Source organism: Esox lucius, chromosome 4, assembly GCF_011004845.1.
Source record: "Esox lucius isolate fEsoLuc1 chromosome 4, fEsoLuc1.pri, whole genome shotgun sequence".
In the NCBI taxonomy this organism is placed as follows: domain Eukaryota; kingdom Metazoa; phylum Chordata; class Actinopteri; order Esociformes; family Esocidae; genus Esox; species Esox lucius.
The window spans coordinates 5,863,615-5,889,323 of NC_047572.1; the positions used below are offsets into that span (position 1 = coordinate 5,863,615).

The following is a 25,709-nucleotide window of genomic DNA, read 5'->3' on the forward strand; positions in this document are numbered from 1 at the left end:
TGCAAAGATGCAAAATATTTTTTTCTCTCTTCAAAACCAGTGAAATTGCTATTTTTACTTTTGTCATTTGCAATTTACCACGTGAATTAATGAGATATCTTGCCCCCAAATTCACTGGCATTTTTAATATCGTGAAAAAAGTTATTAATTTTGGTTCAGTGCAATTAAATCCTTCATTGTGTTATATTTCCAATTCTGTCGCTTATTTCAGAACAGTCATATTTTGGAAATGTGCTGATATAAATTGTATGCATACGGTTAGTTAGGCTAACGGGATTGTATATATTAAATTACTTTTGGAGTCAGCATTGATCTCAAAACAAGTTATTGATGTGTTACTAACTTCATAAAATATTATAAAAGATAGTATGAAACAATTTATGAAAGGGAGGTTAAAGGTCATACCCCTGAAAAAAATCTGTTTTACCCATAATATTGTTAATTATTTTGCATACTTTTTATTAACAAAAACCAAACATATTTTTGTCTTTTTTTTAATACAAATGACATGCTATTGGGTATCATGGGATATCTTCGAGTTCACTCGTCTGCATCGGCGTCCTTCCGGCTTCCAAGACTCGAACGGAAAGGGGAAAGCCTTGGCTGTGATGCCGCTGGACGATGGCTGCTTTCGGGATCCTAAGTTACGAACACCGGCCCCTGAAACGGCCACGACTTGGACCTCCGGACGTTTACCCTCAAGACCCAAAGCAAAAAGAGGTCAGACAACTTAATTTTTTTTCTCAGGCTACGGTTCAACTGAGAAATGAACACAAAAATAACATATTTAGAAAGAAGCCCGTAGCTACGTAACATTAGCTAGCTAGCTAGCTGACTAGATAGGCTGTTAGCTAGCTACAGTACAGTATTAGTGAGTCGGCTCAGGCCTCAACCAGTCTAGCAAAACAATGAACAGCAACTTGGTTTGTCAGGTTGCACCGAAAACAGCAACCAGGGCTGGCTAGTGGAGTTGTCCGAGTTAACACTTAGCTAGTTAGCTATATACTCTGCATACCCAAGATAATACTAATGATGCAGTAAGCAGCTTGTTTAATACAAAATATTAACGACAAAGAGAATGTGCCTGGCTAGCTTAACGTTCGTTTTTCAAGTTATCAATGAATGCACGAACCACTGATTACATTATTTGATTTGTCCCTAACTAGCTGCAAAATATACACACCTAGATACATTTTCGAGAAGCTTGATAGCATAATTTAGCTATTTAGCATTATTTGCAACTAGCTAGTTACAGACAGTACTTCGATAGTAGATACAGTACTGTTGTCTACAGTAAGTAGTTATGTTCACAAGTGGGTATAAAAGGTTACCATACCATGTTGTTGTGCAAGATAAATAAATGTATTTTTGATTTCAGGATGAATTGACTGCTTTGAACGTAAAACAAGGATTTAATAATCAACCTGCTGTGTCAGGAGATGAACATGGAAGTGCTAAAAATGTCAATTTCAATCCCTCAAAGGTAATCAGTTGAACAAAGGCAACTGCCCAATCATTAAGGTATCAAACATTTACATGGTAGCAGGATCTGTAGTTCATAGCAAAATTCTCTGTTACCTCCACAGATTAGTTCAAACTTCAGCAGCATCATTGCTGAGAAGCTGCGTTACAACACATTTCCAGACACAGGCAAACGGAAGCCACAGGTCAACCAGAAGGACAATTTCTGGCTTGTTACTGCCAGGTCACAGAGCTCCATCAACAACTGGTTTACGGACCTGGCTGGAACTAAACCGCTCACCCAGCTAGCCAAAAAGGTAGGACTTTGTATCAAAAGTATCCCTTGAGGGCATGTCAGCAGAACACTACTTTGATGTAAATATGTTACATAGGAAAACATGACTTTCTGATGTGTAGGATTGTAAGGAAACAAGATTATTTAACTAATTAACAGGTGTTCCATGGTCTTTCCGTGCCTAAAAAGTAAACTTTAACCAGAAACACAATGTCAGTCCACAGAGACTTTCCTATTTTCCTGATATTATCCAAAGTAGGTCTGTTGGTTAAAAGTATGACAAATATTCTGCAGCATTTTCCCATCCTGTTACATTGGTCAAATTATTTTTTAATGTTTGTGTACCAGGTGCCCATATTTAGTAAAAAAGAGGAAGTCTTTGGCTATCTGGCCAAGTACACAGTACCTGTAATGCGATCGGCATGGATGATCAAAATGACCTGTGCATATCATGCCGCTATCACGGAAACAAAAGTAAAGAAACGTCATGTCATCGACCCATGCATAGGTAAGCAAGCACTCCTTCAAAAATATGTAATTGTTTTAAGGATTAAGTGCGGTTCACTCCTCCCATAATTTTGTACAGCGGCCAAAACTCTTCAGTAATGGGACATTACATTAACCTGGATGCATTCGCTGCCATTTAAAAGAACAGGCTGCTATATAGTTCTATGACTTTGCTCAGTCATGCTGCATTATCAGTCACACATCCAACTGGGATGAACTGAACTCTTCCATCTGCATTGCAGAATGGACCCAAATCATCACAAAGTACCTGTGGGAGCAGTTGCAAAAGGTGGCCGAGTTCTACCGGCAGTCTCCCAGCCAGGGTTGTGGCTCCCCGCTGCCGGCCACCCCAGCTGAGGTGGACACAGCCATGAAGCAGTGGGAGTACAACGAGAAGCTAGCCATGTTCATGTTTCAGGTCTGTCTGCACGTCAGTCTGTGTGGTTCTCTTGCCGTTTTTGTCTTAGTGTGTGTCTTTCGCTGACTATATTCCTACCTTTTTACGACCGGATCTCTTCAGACACCAAGTATACTTTAGTTGAAATTCCCATTAGCTAGCTTGGCAATGGTTTGTGATACCTTTTTTTTTTTTTTTTTTTTTAATCAGCGGAAGGCAACTATCTGCAATATTTATGGTGTGATGCTATTTTCCTTAAAGAAAAGCCACATAAATGTTATATACTTTTTGACCTGGTGTGCACGTCATGTTTATGGTAGAAACTTAGCATCACGTTACGGCCACGCACAGGGCAAGCAATCAAGCAGCAGTGAAGTATCCTATACAGCTGCCTAGAGGCATTAAAGACACTGCTCCACTGCACACTCTATTTTGCGGAGGACTATAACAAATGTATTTTGATACATGGTTTGCAGCGCATGCTAATGGGTATTTTAATTGAAGGATATTCTGTGTCATAACTTGTGATGTTGGTCATAAGTAAAATGGATGCATTTTCACTATATTTAAAGTTGTTACTTGATGAGATTTTTGTGACTTCATTGCCTTGTGTGGTCTAAACCACTGCCTTTGTAGCACATACCATTGCAGCATGGGTTTGATTCAGGCCCACTGCTTTATCAGGAAATCTCTCACCCCATTCTCTATACTGTCTTTATAACATAAGGCATTTCTTTTTTTACTGTGGTGGCTTTTCATCATTCCTCCACAGTCTCTGTTGTTGCTGTCTTAGTTGTATTTCACTATTATCGTGTCATGTTATTTTCTGCTGGTTGTCATGTCGGTTTCATTAGGATAAAAAAAAAAAAAAGCTAGCCAGGTATCTCCAACTTACATGGAAAGCCATTTCTGTGGTAAATTACTTAACCGTGCTAAATTAACATGCATTTTATGATGAAGGGACCCCAAACAAACAGACAAGGTTCACTGTCTGCATTTAACGGCAGGCATTTCTGGGTAGGCTTCTTCATAAAGGCCACTTTAAACTGTGACGTTTTCTTAATGGTGAAACAAGATAATTGCACTGGGTTTACTAATCTGTATACAGTTACAAGCATGAAATAACATGCAATGTCTAACTGTTTTTTTCTTGTGTCCAGGACGGCATGCTAGACAGACACGAGTTCCTGACATGGGTGTTGGAATGCTTTGAGAAGGTGCGACCTGGAGAAGATGAGCTTCTGAAGCTGCTGCTGCCACTCCTCCTACAGGTAACGGCCGCCCATACACCTACCTTTAGCCCCTGCATTGATGTATTTATTTGCATCCAGTTGTGTTCCGAGTATTTCATGGGGACTGAGTTACATGAAGGGACCCCCGCATATGTATTTTCTTTTTACGCATCAAGATTATGCAGATTCCAGTGTTTCATTGCTTTTTCAAACTACCTCTCACTGGTTGACCCTAAGAAGCTACATTCATCTAACAATCGCCCATGTAACCGAAAAAGGTTTCTGAAAAACGTTACCATTACTATTTAAATTAATCCAGTTTGAAGCAAATTGTTTTGCTAGACTGCATTAAGTTCACATTATAATTCCCCTGAATGTAAGTTATTAAAGCCAACCTAGCTACCCCCTCCTTCATATGCCGTTGTTTGGCCCAGATATCCTTGTAGAATGGTATGAATGATATGGTGTGCATCCTACTCCAGTATTCCGGGGAGTTTGTGCAGTCGGCCTACTTGTCCCGGAGGTTGGCCTACTTCTGCACTCGACGTCTCAGCCTGCTGCTAAGCGACGGGAGTCTGGGACCTGGCACAGGGGGCCACCCGGCGCACGGCATTCTGGCACAGCCAGGGAACACCCTGGCCCCCACGCCAACATCACAGCCCGCAGGGGGCAACCAACCCCAGACCCCCTTCACAGACTTCTACATTTGCCCTCAACACAGGCCCTTGGTGTTTGGACTCAGCTGCATGCTTCAGGTACACACACACACATATATACACACACACACACACACACACATATACACACACACACACACACACACACAATCATTTTCCCACTTTGTCAATCACATCCTTAAGTCTTGGTCCTCGTTTTGGGTTTCATCAGAGTATCGTGCTGTGCTGTCCAAGTGCCCTTGTGTGGCACTACTCTCTGACGGATAGCCGGAACAAGACGGGTTCCCCGCTGGACTTGCTCCCCATTGCCCCCTCCAACCTGCCCATGCCAGGGGGCAACAGCACCTTTACACAGCAGGTTAGGCCTGGTTTCTGGTTCCTGTCAAAGCCCCCCCCAACACACAAGCATACAGAATCTAGATAGATATTCAATGCCGCTATACCTTCCGTCATCAAGTACAGATGATGAACCTGCTGGTTTCTGCAACTTGAACAATGGTGTTTTATTTGTTTTAATTTTTTTTTCATAGAGCCCCTTTTCACATCATAAGTGTTTGCCAGTTATGACTAATCCAGTTGTTGCTTGATTGACTGAAAGTCCACATGCTATAAAGTTAAAATCCTTGCTGTTGGCTTACTTTTTCTTATTTGCTCCTCTGCTTTTTACCTCAGGTCCGTGCAAAGGTGCGAGAAATAGAGGAGCAGGTCAAGGACCGAGGGCAGGCTGTGGAGTTTCGCTGGTCTTTTGATAAATGTCAGGAGAAGACTGCCGGTAAGGAAACAGATAATTGATAATATACCATTTCATAGGTAGACATCTATAAAATGACTTCAACACCAACACATCAAGACATCCATCCAGAGTTACTGGATGAATATGCGGCCTCTTTCACAGACACTGATTAGGCCGAGTGCTGGACTAAAAAGCATTCTCAATGAGGAACCCTTGCAAAAACAAAATATATTTGAATTTCTATAACAGATCAAGTGTTAACTATTCTTTCTTTTTCTGGTGAACTAGTCCGGTCTCTACGGAAAATCAACCTGACCGACCTTTTGTGTTTTGTTTCGATTTACATTTCTTTATCTTCATGCTTTTGCCAGGCTTCACTATTGGGAGTGTCCTACACACCCTGGAGGTTTTGGACAACCACAGCTTTGAGAAGTCTGACTTCAGCAACTCTCTGGATTCCCTATATAATCGCATCTTCGGCTCAGGCCAGAGCAAAGATGGCCACGAGGTACAGTTTTTTCCCTGCAGCACTGTTCTAGATGAGCCTTTGAGCATGTAACTGTAACCTAGTCTAAATACTGGAACAGCTTTCAATTGCAGGGAAAAAGGGGAATTGCAAGAGGCCAAACCAAAACCACCAAATCCTAATCATTACAGTATTAACACAGTCCTGCTTCTGAGGACTTTTAAATTGTGTTTTGTTTAGAGATGTTACGTCAAAGTCCCCAGACTCCGGTTACAGTCCTGTGTCGTTTTTGCCCTAACATATTGTCTCTCTGATTAGATGTCCACTGACGACAACGCAGTGGTGACCCTGCTGTGTGAGTGGGCGGTGTGCTGCAAGAGGTCAGGCCGCCATCGGGCTATGGTGGTGGCCAAGCTGCTGGAGAAGAGACAGGCGGAGATTGAAGCGGAGGTGACAGGCTCACACACAAACACTCTCTGAGAAGGACTCAGTTTTCCTCATCATGACTGGCTCCAAAACCACCAAGAGCCACTCTACCACGGCTCTTATCAATTATTCCGTCAAAGATGCATTTTGCTACAGGTGTTGCTTCTTGAAAACAGGTCTCTTAGAAAAGAGACTTAAATCATGAATATAGGATGGAAAATTGCTAGTAGGAACATCTATAAAAGCAAGACTAATATATTTTTGTTTAACCAAGGCATTTTATATTTGAAATGCTCTCCGTCCCTTTAAGGAATTTGTATTCTCTGCAAACAAATGCGTACAGTAAATCTGACTGACTTTTTGCCTTTCATACTGGTTCAGTGTCAGTGGATCTCACGGTGTGTGTGTGCTTCTGTGTGCTCAGAGGTGTGGCGAGTCCGAGGTGGTGGATGAGAAAGCTTCGGTGTCGTCGGGTTCTCTGTCAGCAGCCACCCTGCCTGTGTTTCAAGATGTGCTCCTACAATTTCTCGATACCCAGGCCCCTATGCTCAGTGAGTCTCCCCTTCACTTGTACTACTAGTAACACACAGTGCCTTTGGTAATTATTCAGACCCCTTCACTCTCTCCACATTTTGTTTTAAAGGGTATATTTATTATTAATTCCATTTATAATTTTTCTCCCATCGGTCTACACAAGTACCCCATAATGACAAAGCAAAAACTGGTTTTTAGAAATGGGTGCCAATTTATTAAAAATATGTAAGTATATCAAGTACATGAGTATTCGGACACTTATTATACTACACTGTAAAAACATTTTTGGCAGTGATAACAACCTTCTTGGGTATACTGCTACCTGCTTTGTACACCTGGGTTTGGGCATTTTCTCCCATTCTTCCTTGTAGACCCTCTCAAGCTCAATCAGATTGGATGGGGGTGTTGGTGAACTGTGATCTTCAGGTTTCACCGCAGATGTGCAGTTGGATTCAAGTCCAGGCTTTGGATGAGCCATTGACGGGCATTCACAGACTTGTACTGAAGCCACTCCAGTGTTGCCTTGTCTGTGAGCTTCAGGTCCTTGTGCTGAAAGATGAATCTTTTCCCCCAGTCTGAGGTCCTCTGATCTCTGGATCAGGTTTTCTTCAAGAACCTTTCTGTATTTTGCTTTGTTAATACTTTTTTCACTTCTGACCTCTCTTCCAGTCCTTGCTGCTGATGAGCATCCCCATAGCATGATGCCTCTACCACCATGTTTCTCTATACTGATAGTTTTGGCAGCGCTTGGCATTCAGGCCTAAATTTGATATCAGACCATCTTTTTCCTCATGCTCCGAGACCTTTAGCCTGCATGTCTTATGCCTTCCACTGAGGATTGGCTTCATTCTAGCCACTGAAAAAGGCCTGATTGAAGTGCTGCAGAGATGGTTGTCTTTCTGGCAGGTTCTCATATCTCTGCAGAGAAACTCTGAAATTCAATGGTAGTGGCTTTTTGGAATCTTCGCCCCTTCACTGATCAAGACCTTTCTTGCCTAGTTATTTTATTTGGCCGAACCGCTAGCTCTAAGAAGAGTGTTAGTTTCCAAACATCTGTCATTTCACAATGATGTAGCTCATTGTGCTTCTTGGAACTTGCATTGCTTAAGCCATTTGTTTTATACCCTTCGCAGATCTATGCTTTGGTGTAATTCCCAGAGGTCTGTGGAATGTTCCTTGGACATCATGGCTTTGTTTTTTCTATGATATGCACTGTGAAGTGTGGGACCTCAAATAGGACAGTGTATGACTTCCTAAATCTTGTCCCATCAATTGAATTTGCCACAGGTGGACTTCAATCAAGTTCTAGAGACATCAAGGATGATTATAGGACACAGGATGCATCTGAGCTCAATTTGGATTGTTATGGCAAAAGGTTCTGAATACTAATGTACTTTATTTGGTTTTCATTTCTAATAAATTGGTGCAAATGTCTGAACATATGATTTGCTTTGTCATTTCTGGGTATTTATAGATTGATGGCAAAAAAAATATAATAAATAAAATCTAAGTGTATAATGCAACAAAATGTGGAGAGAAAAAGGGATTAGAATACTTCATGAAGCCACTGACATTCCATTGTTTTGGTCAACTGTAGCTGTTATTAACATGTCTTGCAAATAAACCAATCTATACATTCTCAATAAAATGTTATTTTTTGTAATGGACTTTCTCAAGTCTTAATGTTTCTGTCCTCACTGCAGGTCTGTTGGTAACAATCCCAACAAATCCCATAGAGTCCCTTATTATATAAAGGAGAGTGGACAGTCACTCTCCCTACTCTTTTTTTTGCAAGGCTTTTATTGACAATAAGAATCAGAGGTCCTGCCCTTTTGCCCAGGACCCTGGACTATGAACTAGGTGTCATTTAGAAGCCATCTAGGTGCAATACCGCTTCTGGCTATTACTCCTGATTCTGTGATTATGTTAAGAATATTAATGCAGTGTGTTTGTTTATTTTAATTTGAGTAAAAAAAATCATCCTTGAAAGAATAAATTAAGTCTCTGCCTCTGTTACACATGTACTGCTGCAGTGTGATTTTCAAATTATTTTATTATAATGATAATTTAGGTATAAACCTTACAACCTTTCATGGGCTAACCATTCTGCTAAGGTTGTAGTTTAGAGTGACAAGCTTTCCCCTCTATTCCTCCTCATCAGCTGAGCCAGGAAACGAGAGTGAACGAGTGGAGTTCTCCAACCTGGTGCTGCTCTTCTGTGAGCTCATTCGCCACGACGTATTCTCCCACAACATCTACATGTGCACGCTCATCTCCCGTGGTGACCTGGCCTCTGACTCCCATTTGCCCCGCCCACGTTCCCCTAGTGATGAGCCTTCAGACGAATCGGAGCGCAAGGAGCAGGAGGTGGGGAGCAGTGTCAAAAATGAGGTAAATGTTGTGGAGATGGCTATTATCGTTGTGTACGTGTTTAATCACTGGTAGGTCACTCCCAGTTTTAGAAATAGGAAATATGTCTTGGCCTGATTTTTTCTTTTTGCAGGACACTGGCCTTTCAGAGTCAATGGAGCTCGATCACAACTCGAGTGCCAATTTCGATGAGGTAAGTTTTATGTAGCCTTTTGGCTCCATCTCCGCCGATGCATATTAATTTACCTATGTGTATGTAGCCAGCATGCATGAGTGATTATACTGTACTTATACAAGTCTTACATCTGACTTACTGATTTGGCTTCCAGATAACCTGTGGAGTTGCAACCCTTAACTTTGAGGTGTCTCTTTCTAGATGTTCTCTCCCCCCATGCACTGTGAGTCAAAGGGAAGTCCCTCTCCTGAGAAGCCTGCCCCTGAGCAGGAAGGAAAGGTGAGCTGCAAAGAGAAGGGCTTGGATCCTGTGTTCCTATTGGTGTACGAGCAGCCCCGCCACATCCAATACGCCACCCACTTCCCCATCCCCCAGGTAAGCAGCTTGGACAGAGGGCCTTGGCGTTGTTAATGTATGTTGCTTCTGACTGAGCTGTTGATATAAATTATTTTCCGTAAGCGGACTTGGCCTAGTGGAGCAAATGTCTCTTACTGAGTCAATGACTGTCTGACTAACCCTTGTTAAATAGCGTAGTGGTTAGAGACGCAGACTTCCATGTGGGCGGCTGGTGTTCGATCCTTGCCATAGGCAGAACAAAGTATGCTTTAGGATTTGTTCAGGATGCACAAGAACTTCTCTGGCAACAAGCTTCAGTAGCTCTGTCATAGTAACCCTAAAATAAAACTGTTTACGGTTATATTGCGACTATTTCTGGTGGATTTTTAAGTATGCATCCATACATGCTTTTTGGGGTAATATAGACCACAACCCCTTGCACAGTAAAAGAGGAGATCTTTTCACTTGACGAAAAAGTCAGTTATTTTCACCTATATTGATAGTTATTGTATCAATGTCATTCACGAATGAAAGAAAAACGAACATTGTTATACCATGAAATGAAATAGCTTTGGCATAGTAAAGTTCATCTTCAGTCTTGGTAGCAATTGCTCAATTCTTATGATTATTCCAAGTAGTAAGTAGATACTAGAAGGCCTATTACTGGCCAACAAAAAAAAAAGCCTTATAGTTCATAGATGCTATACTTCACCATCAAACCCGCAAAGTACGTACTTGTAGGACGTATGTAGAAGGAGATTTGAGAATCAGCCATTGCTTTTGAATTCCTCGTAGTTCACATAGCATAGTGGTTTGTACAAGAGTACACTTTAGTTCCGTTAATAAACGTTCTGTTGCCAACATTATTTCAGCAAAATATTTATGGTTTAGATAAAAGTTGCACTTGGAGACTATATGGAGGTGGACTGGCTACCAGCAAGCCCTGTGCTCTGGTGGGAACATACCTGACCTTCAGTATTTTGGTTCAATTCCCCTCTCAGACGTTCCAATTTTTGTCTCTCAGAAATATTTATCCACTCAGTACTTTTCAGCCAGCACACATAAATATGTATCCGCTCTGTTATACCAGGAATCTCATATATTTAAAAGAATAATTCTATTACGTGACTCTCTTATATTATTGTTTTCTAAAGAAACGATCCAGCCATGGAGTGATTGGAGTAATTTTTTTCATTATAGGCCCTGTAAAGCTATTAGCTAATCAATCTACAGTAATTCTTGTACAAGAGTACATTTTAGTTCCGTTAATAAACGTGCTGTTGTCCATGTTATTTCAGCAGAAAGGTAATGGCTGAGGTAAAAGTTGCATTCCCGAGGTTTAAATAGCGTAATGGTTAAAGACATTGTGCCATATAAAAAAAAACTGGGGATTGAAACAAGATGGGGGGACAACATTAATCCCTTCTAATCGTTTGCCGGCTGAACTAGGCTTGCCTTGTTCCTTTTCTGGTTTTTAGTAAGGCACACTAGACTAATTGTTAATGATTTTGTGTTCAGTTCTCCCTTTTTAATTGCTTGTTGGATTCTTGAATTTAGATTTTTGCATTCTGAAGATGCAGTAGGCTATGCCTATTCACCATTATTTTACTTTTTTGTTTTATTTCTTTAAACCTTTTTATATCCCTTTCGCTAATCTTGTAATATCTGATTGGATTAATCTATAACTCTGTCTCGATTTCCAAAACTCCAAATGGATTCAGGTGAATTCACTGCACTTCTTCTTAGTCGTCCACGCCAAGTCATTCTGCTTGTTTTTCTCCACATTGTTCTTCCAATCAGTTAGTTTGGTCACAGCGTGTGAAGGAACATTTACTTACTGTTTTGGGGCGCCTGATCCTCTTTGGGTCATGTTCGCCAAGTGACCCAACACCAAACAGCCATTCGTCAGCCAGTTGCAAAGGCATAAACCGTGTACTTTGTGGTCTGCTTGCTGTCATGAAGGGTGTCCATAGACCACTGAGCCAAATGGGAGGCCCATAAATTACATGACCAATGTTTATCTACTGCAACTGGATTTAGATGAACTTCTATTACACCTTTACTACTAGTGCACTGTGGAACAGCAGTGTGATTATAACCAACAGCTCAACAAAATGTGTAATTTCCAACAGCTCAACAAAATGTGATATAGCAGCTCTTTATAGAAAATAGTCTAGCACTTGGGGTTGCCCGGGTCATTGCTCTGAATAGGAGCAAGTACGATTCTTCAGGTCTGTAAAATACCTTGGCTACTGACACCCTCTGTGACAGAATTATCAGTCTGAGCTCCATGCCTAAACATGGCTTCTAACAGATATCATCAGATCTTAGGAAGTCAGCAGATCCTGTAGGCCTTGCCAAACCACCTCAGACATTTTTACTCACCTGTCACCCACAGGAGGAGAGTGCCAGCCATGAGTGCAACCAGCGGCTGGTGGTGCTCTATGGCGTTGGGAAGCAGCGAGACGAAGCCAGGCACACCATCAGAAAAATCACCAAAGACATCTTGAAGGTGCTCAACCGCAAAAGCACAGCAGAGACTGGTAAGACCCCCCGCTGGCATTTTTCCATGCCTTTTGACTGACAATGGTAACTCCTTCCCTTATCTCTGGCGCCTCATGCTCGTCCTGAAGAGAGTCACATCAAACGTGTTATCAGCACCCGCTTCAAGTGTTTCTCACGTAAGGTGATATGCTCATTTTGGAAAACCCATGACTTTAAAACGCCTTTGAGCGCTACCCACATTAAGCATAGATTGATTGAGCGAGGTTATACACTCACAACTCTCAACGGAAGTGTATAACATATCAAAGGTAAGATTTGTGTAGATGGCAGAGAAAGCACCCCTACAATTTGATGCCTCAGAAGGTGTCCCACATGGATCCCTATTCGTTATATAGTGCACTGTTAATGGAGTGCACTGCTTTCTGGGATATAGTCTGCTGCTAAATCTACCGCTGTATAATCCCTTCAGCAATGTTTTTCATAGTTAAACTATCCTTGGCAACCTTCGTTATCTCTTCTGGAACACTCTCTATCCCTTCTGTTTGTCATTATTTGACTGTTAACCTTGGGGCAAGAATCTTTCCTTCAATATTCATTTTCAACCTGTCCAATTTCTATGCTAATTATTGTCATTCACTGAAAGCCATCTTATCTCTAAGAGCATGTGTCCTTAAAAAGGGTGATCTTACAGCTCTTGATCTACTATCTAGTTTTCAACCACATGTGTTTTCGGGTATTATGGTCCTCAATGTTTTGCGCAATGGAAGAGGAGGGGTTGGCAATGATTCTCCTCCTTTCACATGAAAAAAGTCTGTTATAGTCACAGTTTGGTGGCTACCAAATCGATATCATTCACATATGAACGATTTACAAACGTTGTGCCATGAAATGTAGCATGCTTGCTAGGTTAACGTTCTTAGCTATTTTACAACCCGATTGGCTGTGCAGATCATTTAATAGAAAATAGTACAAAGACAACATATCAAATGTTGGAACTGTGACATTTTATTGTTTCTTGAAAAATACACAAAATTAAGGGAACACATAATCATCACATTATAACACCAAGTCACTTAAACTTTGGGATATCAATCTGTCCAGTTAGGAAACAAGCGATGTCTCCTGTTTTGGTGCAAATGAAAGTGACAACAGGTGCCCTGGGGAGGCAACAGCAAGACAACCCCCAAGAAAGGGGATGGTTTTGCAGGTGGTGGCCACAGCAATTGCTTGCTACTTATCCTCCCTCACTGATTCTTCTCTATTTGCGTTTTGCTAGTGTCCTTGTCACTACTGGTAGCATCAGGTACCTGCAGCCCATTCAGGTTGCACAGGTAGTCCAGCTCCTCCAGGATAGTGGAGGACATGCCGTCGCAAGAAGGTTTACTGTTTCTCCCAGTACAGTCTCAAGAGCATGGAGGAGATTCAAGGACACGGGCCATTACACAAAGAGAGCTGGACAGGGCCATTACACAAGGAGAGCTGGACAGGGCCATAGAAGGGCATCAACCCAGCAGCAGGACCAGTATCTGCTCCTTTGTGTGAGGAGGGTCAAGAGGAGCACTGCCAGAGCCCTACAAAATTAACTCCAGCGGGCTACTGGTGTGGATGTTTTTGACCAAACTGTCAGAAACCGACTCCATGAGGGCCCGAATTCCTTGAACGTACTACCTCATTTTATGAAGTGGTATGTTCAAATGTTGGCATACTGGCTTACTATATGCTTAACAGTACATACTGTACCATCACTGGTGCTGTGCAGTTGTGCTCCTAAGTTTGTATACCCTGGCAGAAATTGTGAAATTTTGGCATTGATTTTGTATTATTTAAGAGTAGTATTATATAATTGTATTATTTAAGAGTAGTGATCATATTCATTCATTCATTCATCTTCTTCCGCTTATCCGGGGCCGGGTTGCGGGGGCAGCAGTCTAAGCAGAGATGCCCAGACTTCCCTCTCCCTAGACACTTCCTCTAGCTCTTCCGGGGGGACACCGAGGCGTTCCCAAGCCAGCCGGGAGACATAGTCCCTCCAGTGTGTCCTAGGTCTTCCCCGGGGTCTCCTCCTGGTGGGACAGGCCCGGAACACCTTCCCGGGAAGGCGTTCAGGAGGCATCCGGAACAGATGCCCAAGCCACCTTAGCTGACCCCTCGATGTGGAGGAGCAGCAGCTCTACTCTGAGCTCCTCCCGGGTGACCAAGCTTCTCACCCTATCTCTAAGGGATCGCCCAGCCACCCTGCAGAGAAAGCTCATTTCGGCCACCTGTATCCGGGATCTTGTCCTTTCGGTCATGACCCAAAGCTCATGACCATAGGTGAGAGTAGGAACGTAGATTGACCGGTAAATCGAGAGTTTCGTCTTGCGGCTCAGCTCTTTCTTCACCACGACAGACCGATACATCGACCGCGTCACTGCAGAAGCTGCACCGATCCGTCTGTCAATCTCCCGTTCCATCGTTCCCTCACTCGTGAACAAGACCCCTAGATACATAAACTCCTCCACTTGAGGCAAGAACTCTCCACCAACCTGAAGTGGGCAAGCCACCCTTTTCCGACTGAGGACCATGGCCTCGGATTTGGAGGTACTGATTTTCATCCCGACTGCTTCACACTCGGCTGCAAACCATCCCAGTGCATGCTGAAGGTCCTGGTTTAAAGGGGCCAACACGACAACATTATCCGCAAAGAGCAGAGATGAAATCGTGTTGTCCCCAAACCTGACACCCTCCGGCCCCTGGTTGCACCTAGAAATTCTGTCCATAAAAATTACGAACAGAACCGGCGACAAAGGGCAGCCCTGCCGGAGTCCAACATGCACAGGGAACAAGTCTGACTTACTGCCGGCAATGTGGACCAAGCTCCTGCTTCGGTCGTACAGGGACCTGACAGCCCTTAGCAGAGGACCCAGGACCCCATACTCCTGAAGCACCCTCCACAGGATGCCGCGAGGGACAGAGTCGAATGCCTTCTCCAAATCTACAAAACACATGTGGATTGGTTGGGCAAACTCCCATGAACCCTCCATCACCCTGTAGAGGGTATAGAGCTGGTCCCGTGTTCCATGGCCCGGACGAAAACCACACTGTTCCTCCTGAATCCAAGGTTCTACTATCGGCCGTATTCTCCTCTCCAGTACCCTGGCATAGACTTTCCCGGGGATGCTGAGTAGTGATCATATGAAACCATTTATTATCACTTAGTTGTTTGGCTCCTTTTCAAATCATGATAACAGAAATCACCCAAATGGCCCAGATCAAAGGTTTACATACCCTTGAATGTTTGGCCTTGTTACAGACACATAAGGTGACACACACAGGTAAAAATGCCAATTAAATCTGAATATCCCACACCTGTGGCTTTTTAAATTGCATTTAGTGTCCATGAAAATAGTCAATGAGTTTGTTAGCTCTCACGTTGATGCATTGAGCAGGCTACATACTGAGCATTGGGGAGCAGAAAAGAACTGTCAAAAGGTAATGGAACTTTATAAAGATGGAAAAGGATATAAAAAGATATCCAAAGCCTTGCAAATGCCAGTCAGTACTGTTCAAACACTTAAGAAGTGGGAAATTCTGGGATCTCTTGATACCAAGCCACGGTCAGGTAGACCAAGAAAGATTTCAGCCAAAACTGGCAGAAGAATTGTTTGGGATACAAAGAAAAACACACAGGTAACCTCAGGAGAAATACAGGCTGCTCTGGAAAATGGTGTGGTTGTTTCAAGGCGCACAATACAACAATACTTGAACAAAAATTAGCTGCATGGTCGAGTTACCAGAAATAATATTTTATGTACTCCGTTATCTTACGGCTCTTGAGGTAAGGGTTAAATGACATCCGAGGTGAAACTACTTTAAAGATAGCCCTACATTTCAGCATGTTTTATCATGTTGCTTAACTGTACATTTTACCTTTGTCATCAAAATTGTTTTTTGCACATAGAAATTTTAATTGGAATTTTCTGGAATATTAGAACAGTATTTTTTTCTGCAGTCGCAGTGATTTTTAGCAGCTAAATGAATGTTGTGGAATCACAGATTTGTACACCCACTGGAAGTTCATATAAAGATAACATGGGTTTTGAGAGTTTTTTTGGGGGGGGCTGAACATGGTCCAAATGTTAGCTATCTAGGCAAAATCTTACCAGAGCCGCTGGGTCCCTAAACAAAAGAAGAGAATTATAGTTCCAGTGAGGGATTATAAATATGTTTTGATCCCCTTCTGATTTTGTACGTTTGCCAACTGACAAATAAATTATCAGTCTATAATTTTAATGGGAGGTTTATTGGAACAGAGAGAATGTTATAAATTGATTTGCATTTTAATGAGTGATATAAGTATTCGACCCCTCTGCAAAACATGACTTATTACTTGGTGGCAAAATCCTTGTTGGCAATCACAGAGGTCAGACGTTTCTTGTAGTTTGCCACCAGGTTTACACACATCTCAGGAGGGATTTTGTCCCACTCCTCTTTGCAGATTTTCTCCAAGTCATTAAGGTTTCGAGGCTGACGTTTGGCAACTCGAACCTTAAGTTCCCTCTACAGATTTTCTATTGGATTAAGGTCTGGAGAATGGCTAGGCCACTAGTGGCTAGGCCACTCCAGGACCTTCATGTGCTTCTTCTTGAGCCAGTCCTTTGTTGCCTTGGCCGTGTTTTTTGGGTCATTGTCACGCTGGAATACCCATCCACAACCCATTTTCAGTGCCCTGGCTGAGGGAGGGGGGTTCTCACCCAAGATTTGACGGTACGTGGCCCTGTCCATCGTCCCTTTGATGAAGTTGTCCTGTCCCCTTAGCGGAACAACACCCCCAAAGCATAATGTTTCCACCTCCATGTTTGACGGTGGGGATGGAGTTCTTGGGGTCATAGGCAGCATTCCTCCTCCTCCAAACACGGCGAGTTGAGTTGATGCCAATTAGCTCGATTTTGGTCTCATCTGACACAACACTTTCACCCAGTTCTCCTTTGAATCTTTCAGATGTTCATTGGCAAACGTCAGACGGGCCTGTACATGTGCTTTCTTGAGCAGGGGGAGCTTGCGAGCACTGCAGGATTTCAGTCCTTCACGGCGTTGTGTGTTACCAATTGTTTTCTTGGTGTCTATGCTGTCTTGAGATCATTGACAAGATTGTCCCATGTAGTTCTGGGCGGATTCCTCAACGTTCTCATGATCATTGCAACTCCATGAGTTGAGATCTTGCATGGAGCCCCTGACCGAAGGAGATTGACAGTTCTTTTGTGTTTCTTCCATTTGCGAATAATTACACCAACTTGTCACTTTCTCACCAACCTGCTTGGCGATGGTCTTGTAGCCGTTTCCAGGGACAATCTTGTCCCTGACATCCTTGGAAAGCACTTTGGTCTTGGGAATGGTGGAGAGTTTGGAATCTGATTAATTGCTTCTCTGGACAGGTGTCTTTTATACATCCCTATACTCTCTTTAAGAGTGTGCTCCTAATCTCAGCTCATTACCTGTATAAAAGACACCTGGGAGCCAGAAATCTTTATGATTGAGAGGGGATCAAATACTTATTTCACTCATTAAAATGCAAATCAATTTGTAAGACTTTTGACATGTGTTTTTCTGGATTTCTTTGTTGTTATTCTCTCACTGTTCAAATAAACCTACCATTAAAATTGTAGACTGATCATTTCTTTGTCAGTGGGCAAACGTGCAAAATTGGCAGGGGATCAAATACATTTTCTCTCACTGTATGTCATCAAACCATTTGTGATCAGAAAAGCTCACTGACTGTTATTATTGATCTGTGGAGGCAAGTGGGAAGCATGACTTTTGTTACACTGTATACCCCATGTTGGCCATTTGATGTAAATGTGACTAGTGAACACATTTGAAGAGGAAACAAGTGTATAATAAATGTGAACTTTGTCTGTGGTCTTTCAGGAGGGGAAGAAGGACAGAAGAGGAAAAGGAGTAAGCCTGAAGCATTCCCCACAGCAGAGGACATCTTCTCCAAATTCCAGCACCTCTCCCACTTTGACCAGCACCAGGTCACCTCTCAGGTAATAGACACTTAAGTCAAATCTTATTATTTGAAGTGTTCCCAAAATCTGCTAAGGGCAATTTACACTACTTTGTTCAACAGAGCCAAGTTAAACGAAGCTGTACTGAAAGAGCAATTTTATACCTCCTACATACAGGTGCATTTCAAATAATTAGCATATTGTGGAAAAGTTCATTCAAATCAAAGTGACCGTTACGAGTTCATATATTCTACATTCATTACACATAAAGTGAAACATTTCACGCCTCTTTTGTTACCAGTCTTAATGATTGCGATTTGCAGCTCATGGAAATGAAAAATCCAGTATTTGAAAATATTAGCTATGTTGACCTGTAAATAGCTCTAATCAGCTTATTAAATCCCTGTGCGTTCACTACACACAACCACAATCATGGGGAAGAATGCTGACTTGACATTTGTCCAGAAGACACTCATTGACACCCTCCATGAGGAGGGTAAGCCACAGAAGACCCTTGGTTAAAGGGCTGGCTGTTTGCAGAGTGCGTATTCATGGAAAGTTGACTGGAAGAGACGAGTGTGGTAGGAAACGGTGCACAAGCAACAGGAATGATCGCAGCCTTGAGAGGATTGTCAAGCAAAACCGATTCAAGAACGTGGGAGAGCTTCACAAGGTTAGTGCATCAAGAGCCACCATTCACAGACGTGTCCAGGAAATGGGCTACAAGTGTTGCATTCCAGAGACAATGTCAGAAGCATCTTACCTGGGAAAAAGAGAAAAAGAAATTGACCGTTGCTTTGTGGTCCAAAGTCCTCTCTTTAGATTAAAGTAAATTTTGCATTTCATTTGGAAATCGAGGTCCCGGAGTCTAGAGGAAGAGAGGAGAGGCACAGAATCCCAGTTGCTTGAAGTCCAGTGTGAAGTTTCCACAGTCAGTGATGATTTGGGGTGCTGTCATCTGCTGGTGTTGGTCCAATATGGTCTATCAAGATCAGTGTCAATGCAGTCTACCAAAAGATTTTAGAGCACTTCATGCTTCCATCTGCTGACAATCTTTATGGAGATGCTGATTTCCTTTTCCAGCAGGACTTGGTGCCTGTGCCAAAACAACTCATAACTGGTTTGCTTGCCATATTACTGTGCTTGATTGGCCAACCAACTCGCCTGACCTGAATCCCATAGAGAATCCCAACAACACAGACAAGCTGAAGGCCACTATCAAAGCAACCAGGGCTTCCATAACACCTCTGCAGTGCCACAGGCTGATTGCCTCCCTGCCATGCCGCATTGAGACAGTAATTCATGCAAAAGGATCCCTAACCAAGTATTGCGTGCATAAATTAACATACTTAGGAAACCTTTGCAGGTGTTTTGAGTTAATTAGCTGATTAGAGCTCTTCTCAGGTTGACATTTCTGAATGATACATTTTTATTCTAATATTTTGTGGTACTGGATTTTTGATTTTCATGAGCTGTAAGCCATAATCATAAAGATTCAAACAAAAAAGTGACATTTTCCACGATATTCAAATTTTTTGAGATGCACCATGTAGCTCATGACCAAGCGTAGTATGTCAGAGAATTGTGATGCAATGCATATTAGAAGATATATTCAATGCAAGGATACATTATGTGATGGATTTTCAGTTACAGTGGATATAAAATGTCTACACACCCCTTAAAATGCCAGGTTTTCTTTTATGTAAAAGAATGAGACAAAGATCAGTCATGTCAGAACCTTTTCCACTTTTAATGTGACCTATAATGTGAACAATTCAATTGAAAAACAAACTGAAATCTTCGAGGGGGAAAAATAAAAACCTTACAATAACCTGGTTGCATAAGTGTGCACATCCTTAAACTAATACTTTGTTGAAGCACGTTTTGATTTTATTACAGCACTCTTTTTGGTTCTTTTGGGGGTAGGAGTGCATTAGCAAGGCACATCTTGACGTGCCAATATTTGCCCACTCTTCTTCTTCAGATTGCGACAGATTTGGTGTGTAGACTTTTTATATCCACTGTATCTACCGTATATTTAAGCACATTGGTGTATAGTATATTAACAATATATCACAGATAATATACCACAGATTATTAGGTGCAAGACAGCATGCCTAGATACAAACTTTAGCTGTTGTATATTGGCCGTATACCATGAACCCTGAAGATGCCTTATTGATGTTACATAGTGGTACCAATCCAATTCAGACAGTAAAAAAATTTTCGTTGTCATATCTATGGTGTGTGTAGCTGAGTTTAGAATGTACAGTGGTCCCTTTTCTATAGCTTAAACCAGGGGTGGGCAATATCTTTCACTTGGGGGCCGCATTGAAAATGTCAGAGAGCCTTGTGGGCCAGATTTCTTTTTTTAACCAACATGCCTATTAACTTGCATGTTATATTTATGCATATTTATTTTCCATGCAACACCGTTTTCATAATTGAACTTAATTTACTTTAACAATATTTAAAATAAAATAAAAATTGTTAACAACTGTTATTATGGCAGGCAAAGGCTTTTTAGGGTTATTACTCGAGGAATGTTGCAACACTTTGAACTCGAGAAAGCTACTTTACATAAGGTATAGTGTATAACAGTTATATAGGTATAATAGTTATTAGGGTCAGACAAGTATATGAAATCACTTCTGAAGATTTTCCCTCAAAGCAAATGTTGGTATAATTGCCGTCATACTTCATACAGTATATTATTTGTACTACGTGCTTTTAACGACAGCGATTCCAGCAGCCCAGACCCAAGGAATCCACTTTTAGGGCTACACACTCTATGAACAGGAGAGCCTCGTATGGGCGTTGACAAGTGAGGTGAAGTCAGGAGTAATTTCTGTTGAAGCAGTGTGTGGTACTGTTGAAGCTGTGTGTGGTACTGATGAAGCTGTGTGTGGTACTGTTGAAGCTGTGTGTGGTACTGTTGAAGCTGTGTGTGGTACTTGTTGAAGCTGTGTGCGGTACTTGTTGAAGCTGTGTGCGGTACTTGTTGAAGCTGTGTGCGGTACTTGTTGAAGCTGTGTGCGGTACTTGTTGAAGCTGTGTGCGGTACTGCAGCAAGTTGTTCATCAGTGAGCCTGCATCTGTGCTTGGACTCGTTGAACTGTAGCATCGGGTGACAGATTTTGTATTTCGCTGCATACTTGCTCTGGAAGTGCCTCTGCAAATTATACTCTTTAAAAACTATAACGTTAGCTTAACATATTAAGCAAGTTGCTTTACCTGCGACATCTGCAAATAAATATTTTGCTGTCAATAGTTTTTTAAATACCCTGCTTTCGTTATCAAGAGATCCAGAGATCGCTAGCCATCAATTGCGTATAGTACGTAGAAATGATAACTTCCGTGCATGGATTGGGGTTCTGGTCCCTACATATCATAGTAACGCAAATACCTTGTTTACTCTTAAAGGTATTTTAAACAGACAGTATTGTACTGCTGTACTTAATACTGGGAGTGCCATGGGACTTTTAATTTGAAAATAAATATGCAACAGTAAATAAAGTCATGTCATCTGCGGACTTCGTCAGGTATTTTTTATTTTTGGATGTCTCAATGGGCTGGATCCGGCCCGGGGGCCTTATCTTGCCCAGGTCTGGCTTAAACGGTTGGAATGTTACCCAACAGGGCGGTCATGGGTTGTGAAGCGATGGAACGGAGTTTGCACTGAGTGTAGGGCAATGCTAACTGTCAGAGAGAAAGCCATACTGTTGGCAACAGCATTGTTAACATCAGTTTCATATTGTCTGACATACCAAGGCTCTCAGCCCATCAGGATTCATAACACCTGGTATCTAATTTGTAGTATGGTTTATTTTCAGTGTGTTTTTATATTAGTGCCCAGAGCCTTAAATATTTTTATTTTCTCTGACTAGGTGTCCAGGAATGTTCTGGAACAGATCACCAACTTTGCCTTAGGGATGTCCTATCACCTTCCCCTGGTCCAGCACATCCAGTTCATCTTCGACCTCATGGAGTACTCCCTCAACATCAGTGGCCTCATAGACTTTGCCATTCAGGTACATTTTGATCATTATTCCTGTAGTCATTTGTGAAGGTTATGTTTTTTAAATCTAGCCCATACTCAAGTCTGTTAACAATATTTCATTGTCATTAATGTTTTTGTTAATGCATTAGCTATTGTATGGATTACTTTTGCACAAATAACATGCTGGCCTGTGTATGTGTTTGTGTCCGTTTTTAAATAGCTGCTGAACGAGCTGAGCCTGGTGGAGGCTGAGCTGCTGCTCAAGTCATCTAGCTTGGTGGGCAGCTACACCACCGGTTTATGTCTGTGCATCGTGGCTGTCCTGCGGAGGTACCACTCCTGCCTCATCCTCAACCCTGAGCAAACGGCGCAGGTCTTTGATGGGTATGTCACACAAGATTAACCCATAAACATTCACTGCTAATTCATTAGAATTTCTTAATGAAGTTACTAGAATTGATTGCGGCCATTAAATACTTTGCACTTTTGGGTCTTTGGTACCCTAGTTTAATCCTGCAAGCAAAGTCAAACAAAGCTATTGCGTTTTAGTTACTCAAAAAATAATTTAGGAATTTTAATTATATTTGTGCCAGGTCTGGTTGTTTATAATAAGTAGACCAACTGATGTATTCAGACCGATAGGGCCCTTTCTAGTCCAGTAGCCATATTCTGTCGGTCTCTCCGATAGTCCCTCTAAAGGATTGGTTACCAACTCCAGTCCTCTAGTACTGTATCTGTTCACATTTTCATTGTAGCCCCAGCCAAGCGCAGTTTATTCAAAATTGTTATCAGGCTCTCATTGAGTTGTGTTGGGTGTACTTGTTCACGCCTAAAACCAAAATGTGTGCTGGAGTTGGGAATCACTCCACAGAAAATCGACAGCTGGCTTGAAGGTAATTAGTGACCACAAATCAAATTCCTGTACCAAATATTAGTTCTGTCGTATTTACTAATAACATGCCTGGGAATGCTGGCAATATCTATGCTAGCTAGTAGACAGCTAAAACGACAACGAAGTGACAACGAAAAGTTTTAATTTTTAAAGATGTAATATTCCGACAGCCAGCCATTACATTTCCGGTTTATCTGCTAGCATCTGCTAAACAGACCAGCCACAATTTTACAAGTAAATGTGCAGTTGAAAGTGTGACAATAGTTCAAGGAAACCGCATATTTGTCTGTGTTCTCACTATGGGCAGATTCCGTCAAGAATGGAAAGAATGTGTGTAGTTGTTACATGTAATTACTTTTTACTAAGTGTCGTTCATTGGCTACCTTATCTTAATAAATTGGTATCAGCGGCCTAAAAAGTAATATTGGTTGTTCTTTATTAATATGCAAATTTGCTTATAATGATGAAAGATTTTTACATGTATTTGGGCCAGGTCTGGTCAGGTCTGTTCATTTTATCATGGGCACAAATTTGCTCAAAATAATTTAATAATTTAAAACGGGTAGCTTTCTTGCACTTGCAACGGGTTTCAATACTGTTCATTTACCAGGTTGCGTATCGTGGTGAAGTCAGGGGTGAATCCTGCCGACTGCTCTTCAGCCGAGCGCTGCATCCTGGCCTACTTATATGACCTCTACACCTCCTGCAGTCACCTCAAGAGCAAATTTGGAGAGATCTTCAGGTAAAGCATCTGCAGAGACGAGGACAATCAGCCCAAAATCAGCCAGATAAAAAACCTCCTATTGCAGACATTCTGATGATAATATTTATAATAATAATTAGATTACAAGTGTGAAATTGAATCTTTTCTAATCTGGGTGATTGTAAATGGGACAACTGATTGCCACATTCATTAAACTGTTAGTAAACCGTGGCACATGAAATGTTATAGCAAATTGTTCTATTTATCATTATCATAGAAATCTGTTGCCAAATGGATTTAATGTCCATATCATCCATCGCTAACATGGGGAACCATCTGTTTTTGTATTTCAATTCACAAAATATAAAAATGTTTAGGTTTGCTAAGAAACCAGAACTAGGTTGCTCTTTAGCCATTAATGACCAAAAAAATAATGTCCCCTGTTCCAGTGAGTTCTGCTCTAAAGTGAAAAACTCCATCTACTGCAACATCGACCCATCAGACTCCAACATGCTCTGGGACCCTGTGTTCATGATGGAGGCCATCGCCAACCCATCGGCTAACAACTTTAACCACAGCATGGTGGGCAAGATCCTCAATGACAGTCCAGCCAACCGCTACAGCTTTGTCTGCAACGTGCTAATGGATGTGTGTGTCGACCATCGGGACCCAGAGAGGCAAGCTATGTTTAATAGTAAAATGATGCATTTAAAAAATTCAAAAATCTCTATAACTGGGGTGTCAATCTTTAGGCCGTATTCCTTAAACGGAATAAACATCAGTTCGATTGGAAGATTTACATGGGTGCTATGAATTGTGGCATGGATGTTTCTGGATAAAATAATCTTTTGTTTAAAAAAAAAATAAAAATCTGTCAATTACACATTAGATTCATATAATATTTTCAAGCTGATTAACAGTAGGGATGTTTGTCAGCATTCCCAAAAGAGGGGTACTAAATTGGGGGGGGAAATGTATGTATATTATAATATGTTATGCAATACATTTTTGTTAAATATAGTTAACAACCTCAATAACGTTTAGTGTAAACAATTAGGCTAGATATACTTTTACTCATGAGTTGGGATGAGACGATAGACGATTTTATTACTAATAGCGATGGATAATGCTCACAATTATGAAATCATGGAGAAGTTCCATAATCGGGATAATCGTCAATCGGGATAATCCTCACATTAATGACTTGAAAAAGTTCTGCCCGTCGCTGAAGTTTCCTTGACTGATTGTTTTATTTTACAAGTAGAGCGCACATCTCATCTCACCTTGTACTACGCCACCAAACATACTCTGCAATGTATGGTCAATGAAGCTGAATGGCTCTGCTAGCGTAAATAAATGAATATTGAAATTAAACATCTAAATTAAAATCTTAAATATAGTCATGAGTTGGTTTTGTATTGTAATGATGTAAAGAATAAAATAGTTTTCCAATTCTATTACAACAGTTCTAGTCTAACCACTACGCTTAGTAGTCTACAAAAAAGCTTCTGATCACGTCTCAACTTCCCGCTACATACAAATAACTGTCCATTCTATTACTGTGGAAAATGAGCAGTTGTCAGCAATGTTGAGCTCATACAAACCAATTATATTTATCCTAGAAGACATGCAGCTACGAGAGATGCAATCAGAAAAAACCTGTTAACAAACTGCAAATTGTAGAAAATATTAGTAGGATATATATTATTATACATATAACTCTCTTTCGATTTTCTAATTGTAATTTATTTTTTATGTAGACCAATTGTTAACGCTTTCCAACTGAAAGTGACAGAAGACAAATAGAATATCCTTTGCTTGGGCCCATATAGCATTGATTATCTGCATGATCTGCACAATACAAGATGCGCACAACATAACGGGGAGCTGTTATCATGAATTATAAAGTTATTGTAAAGAATCGACACATCAAATAGGCTTATCCTTAGCTAATAAGGCACATAAAATGCACACGGAAGTGCATGTCCCCATAGGTCAGTACCGGTAAGAAAT

The 25,709-nt window shown here is 41.4% G+C and overlaps 1 protein-coding gene across 1 annotated transcript in view; it reads left to right on the forward strand.

Moving 5' to 3' along the window:
• Positions 1–553: 553 nt before the first annotated feature.
• The window catches only part of med12 (mediator complex subunit 12), a 51,895-nt gene continuing 26,739 nt past the window's right edge, over positions 554–25,709 (forward strand). Inside the window, exons 1-21 of the mRNA XM_034291792.1 lie at positions 554–720; positions 1,379–1,483; positions 1,587–1,778; positions 2,105–2,264; positions 2,506–2,681; positions 3,821–3,931; positions 4,375–4,647; positions 4,781–4,927; positions 5,242–5,341; positions 5,674–5,810; positions 6,087–6,218; positions 6,619–6,745; positions 8,890–9,119; positions 9,232–9,291; positions 9,475–9,648; positions 12,008–12,152; positions 18,022–18,140; positions 21,989–22,132; positions 22,322–22,485; positions 23,604–23,735; positions 24,146–24,373. Of these exons, the coding sequence (XP_034147683.1) occupies positions 622–720; positions 1,379–1,483; positions 1,587–1,778; positions 2,105–2,264; positions 2,506–2,681; positions 3,821–3,931; positions 4,375–4,647; positions 4,781–4,927; positions 5,242–5,341; positions 5,674–5,810; positions 6,087–6,218; positions 6,619–6,745; positions 8,890–9,119; positions 9,232–9,291; positions 9,475–9,648; positions 12,008–12,152; positions 18,022–18,140; positions 21,989–22,132; positions 22,322–22,485; positions 23,604–23,735; positions 24,146–24,373 (3,155 nt within the window). The 5' untranslated portion in view covers positions 554–621. The remainder of the gene's footprint in view (positions 721–1,378; positions 1,484–1,586; positions 1,779–2,104; positions 2,265–2,505; positions 2,682–3,820; positions 3,932–4,374; positions 4,648–4,780; positions 4,928–5,241; positions 5,342–5,673; positions 5,811–6,086; positions 6,219–6,618; positions 6,746–8,889; positions 9,120–9,231; positions 9,292–9,474; positions 9,649–12,007; positions 12,153–18,021; positions 18,141–21,988; positions 22,133–22,321; positions 22,486–23,603; positions 23,736–24,145; positions 24,374–25,709) is intronic.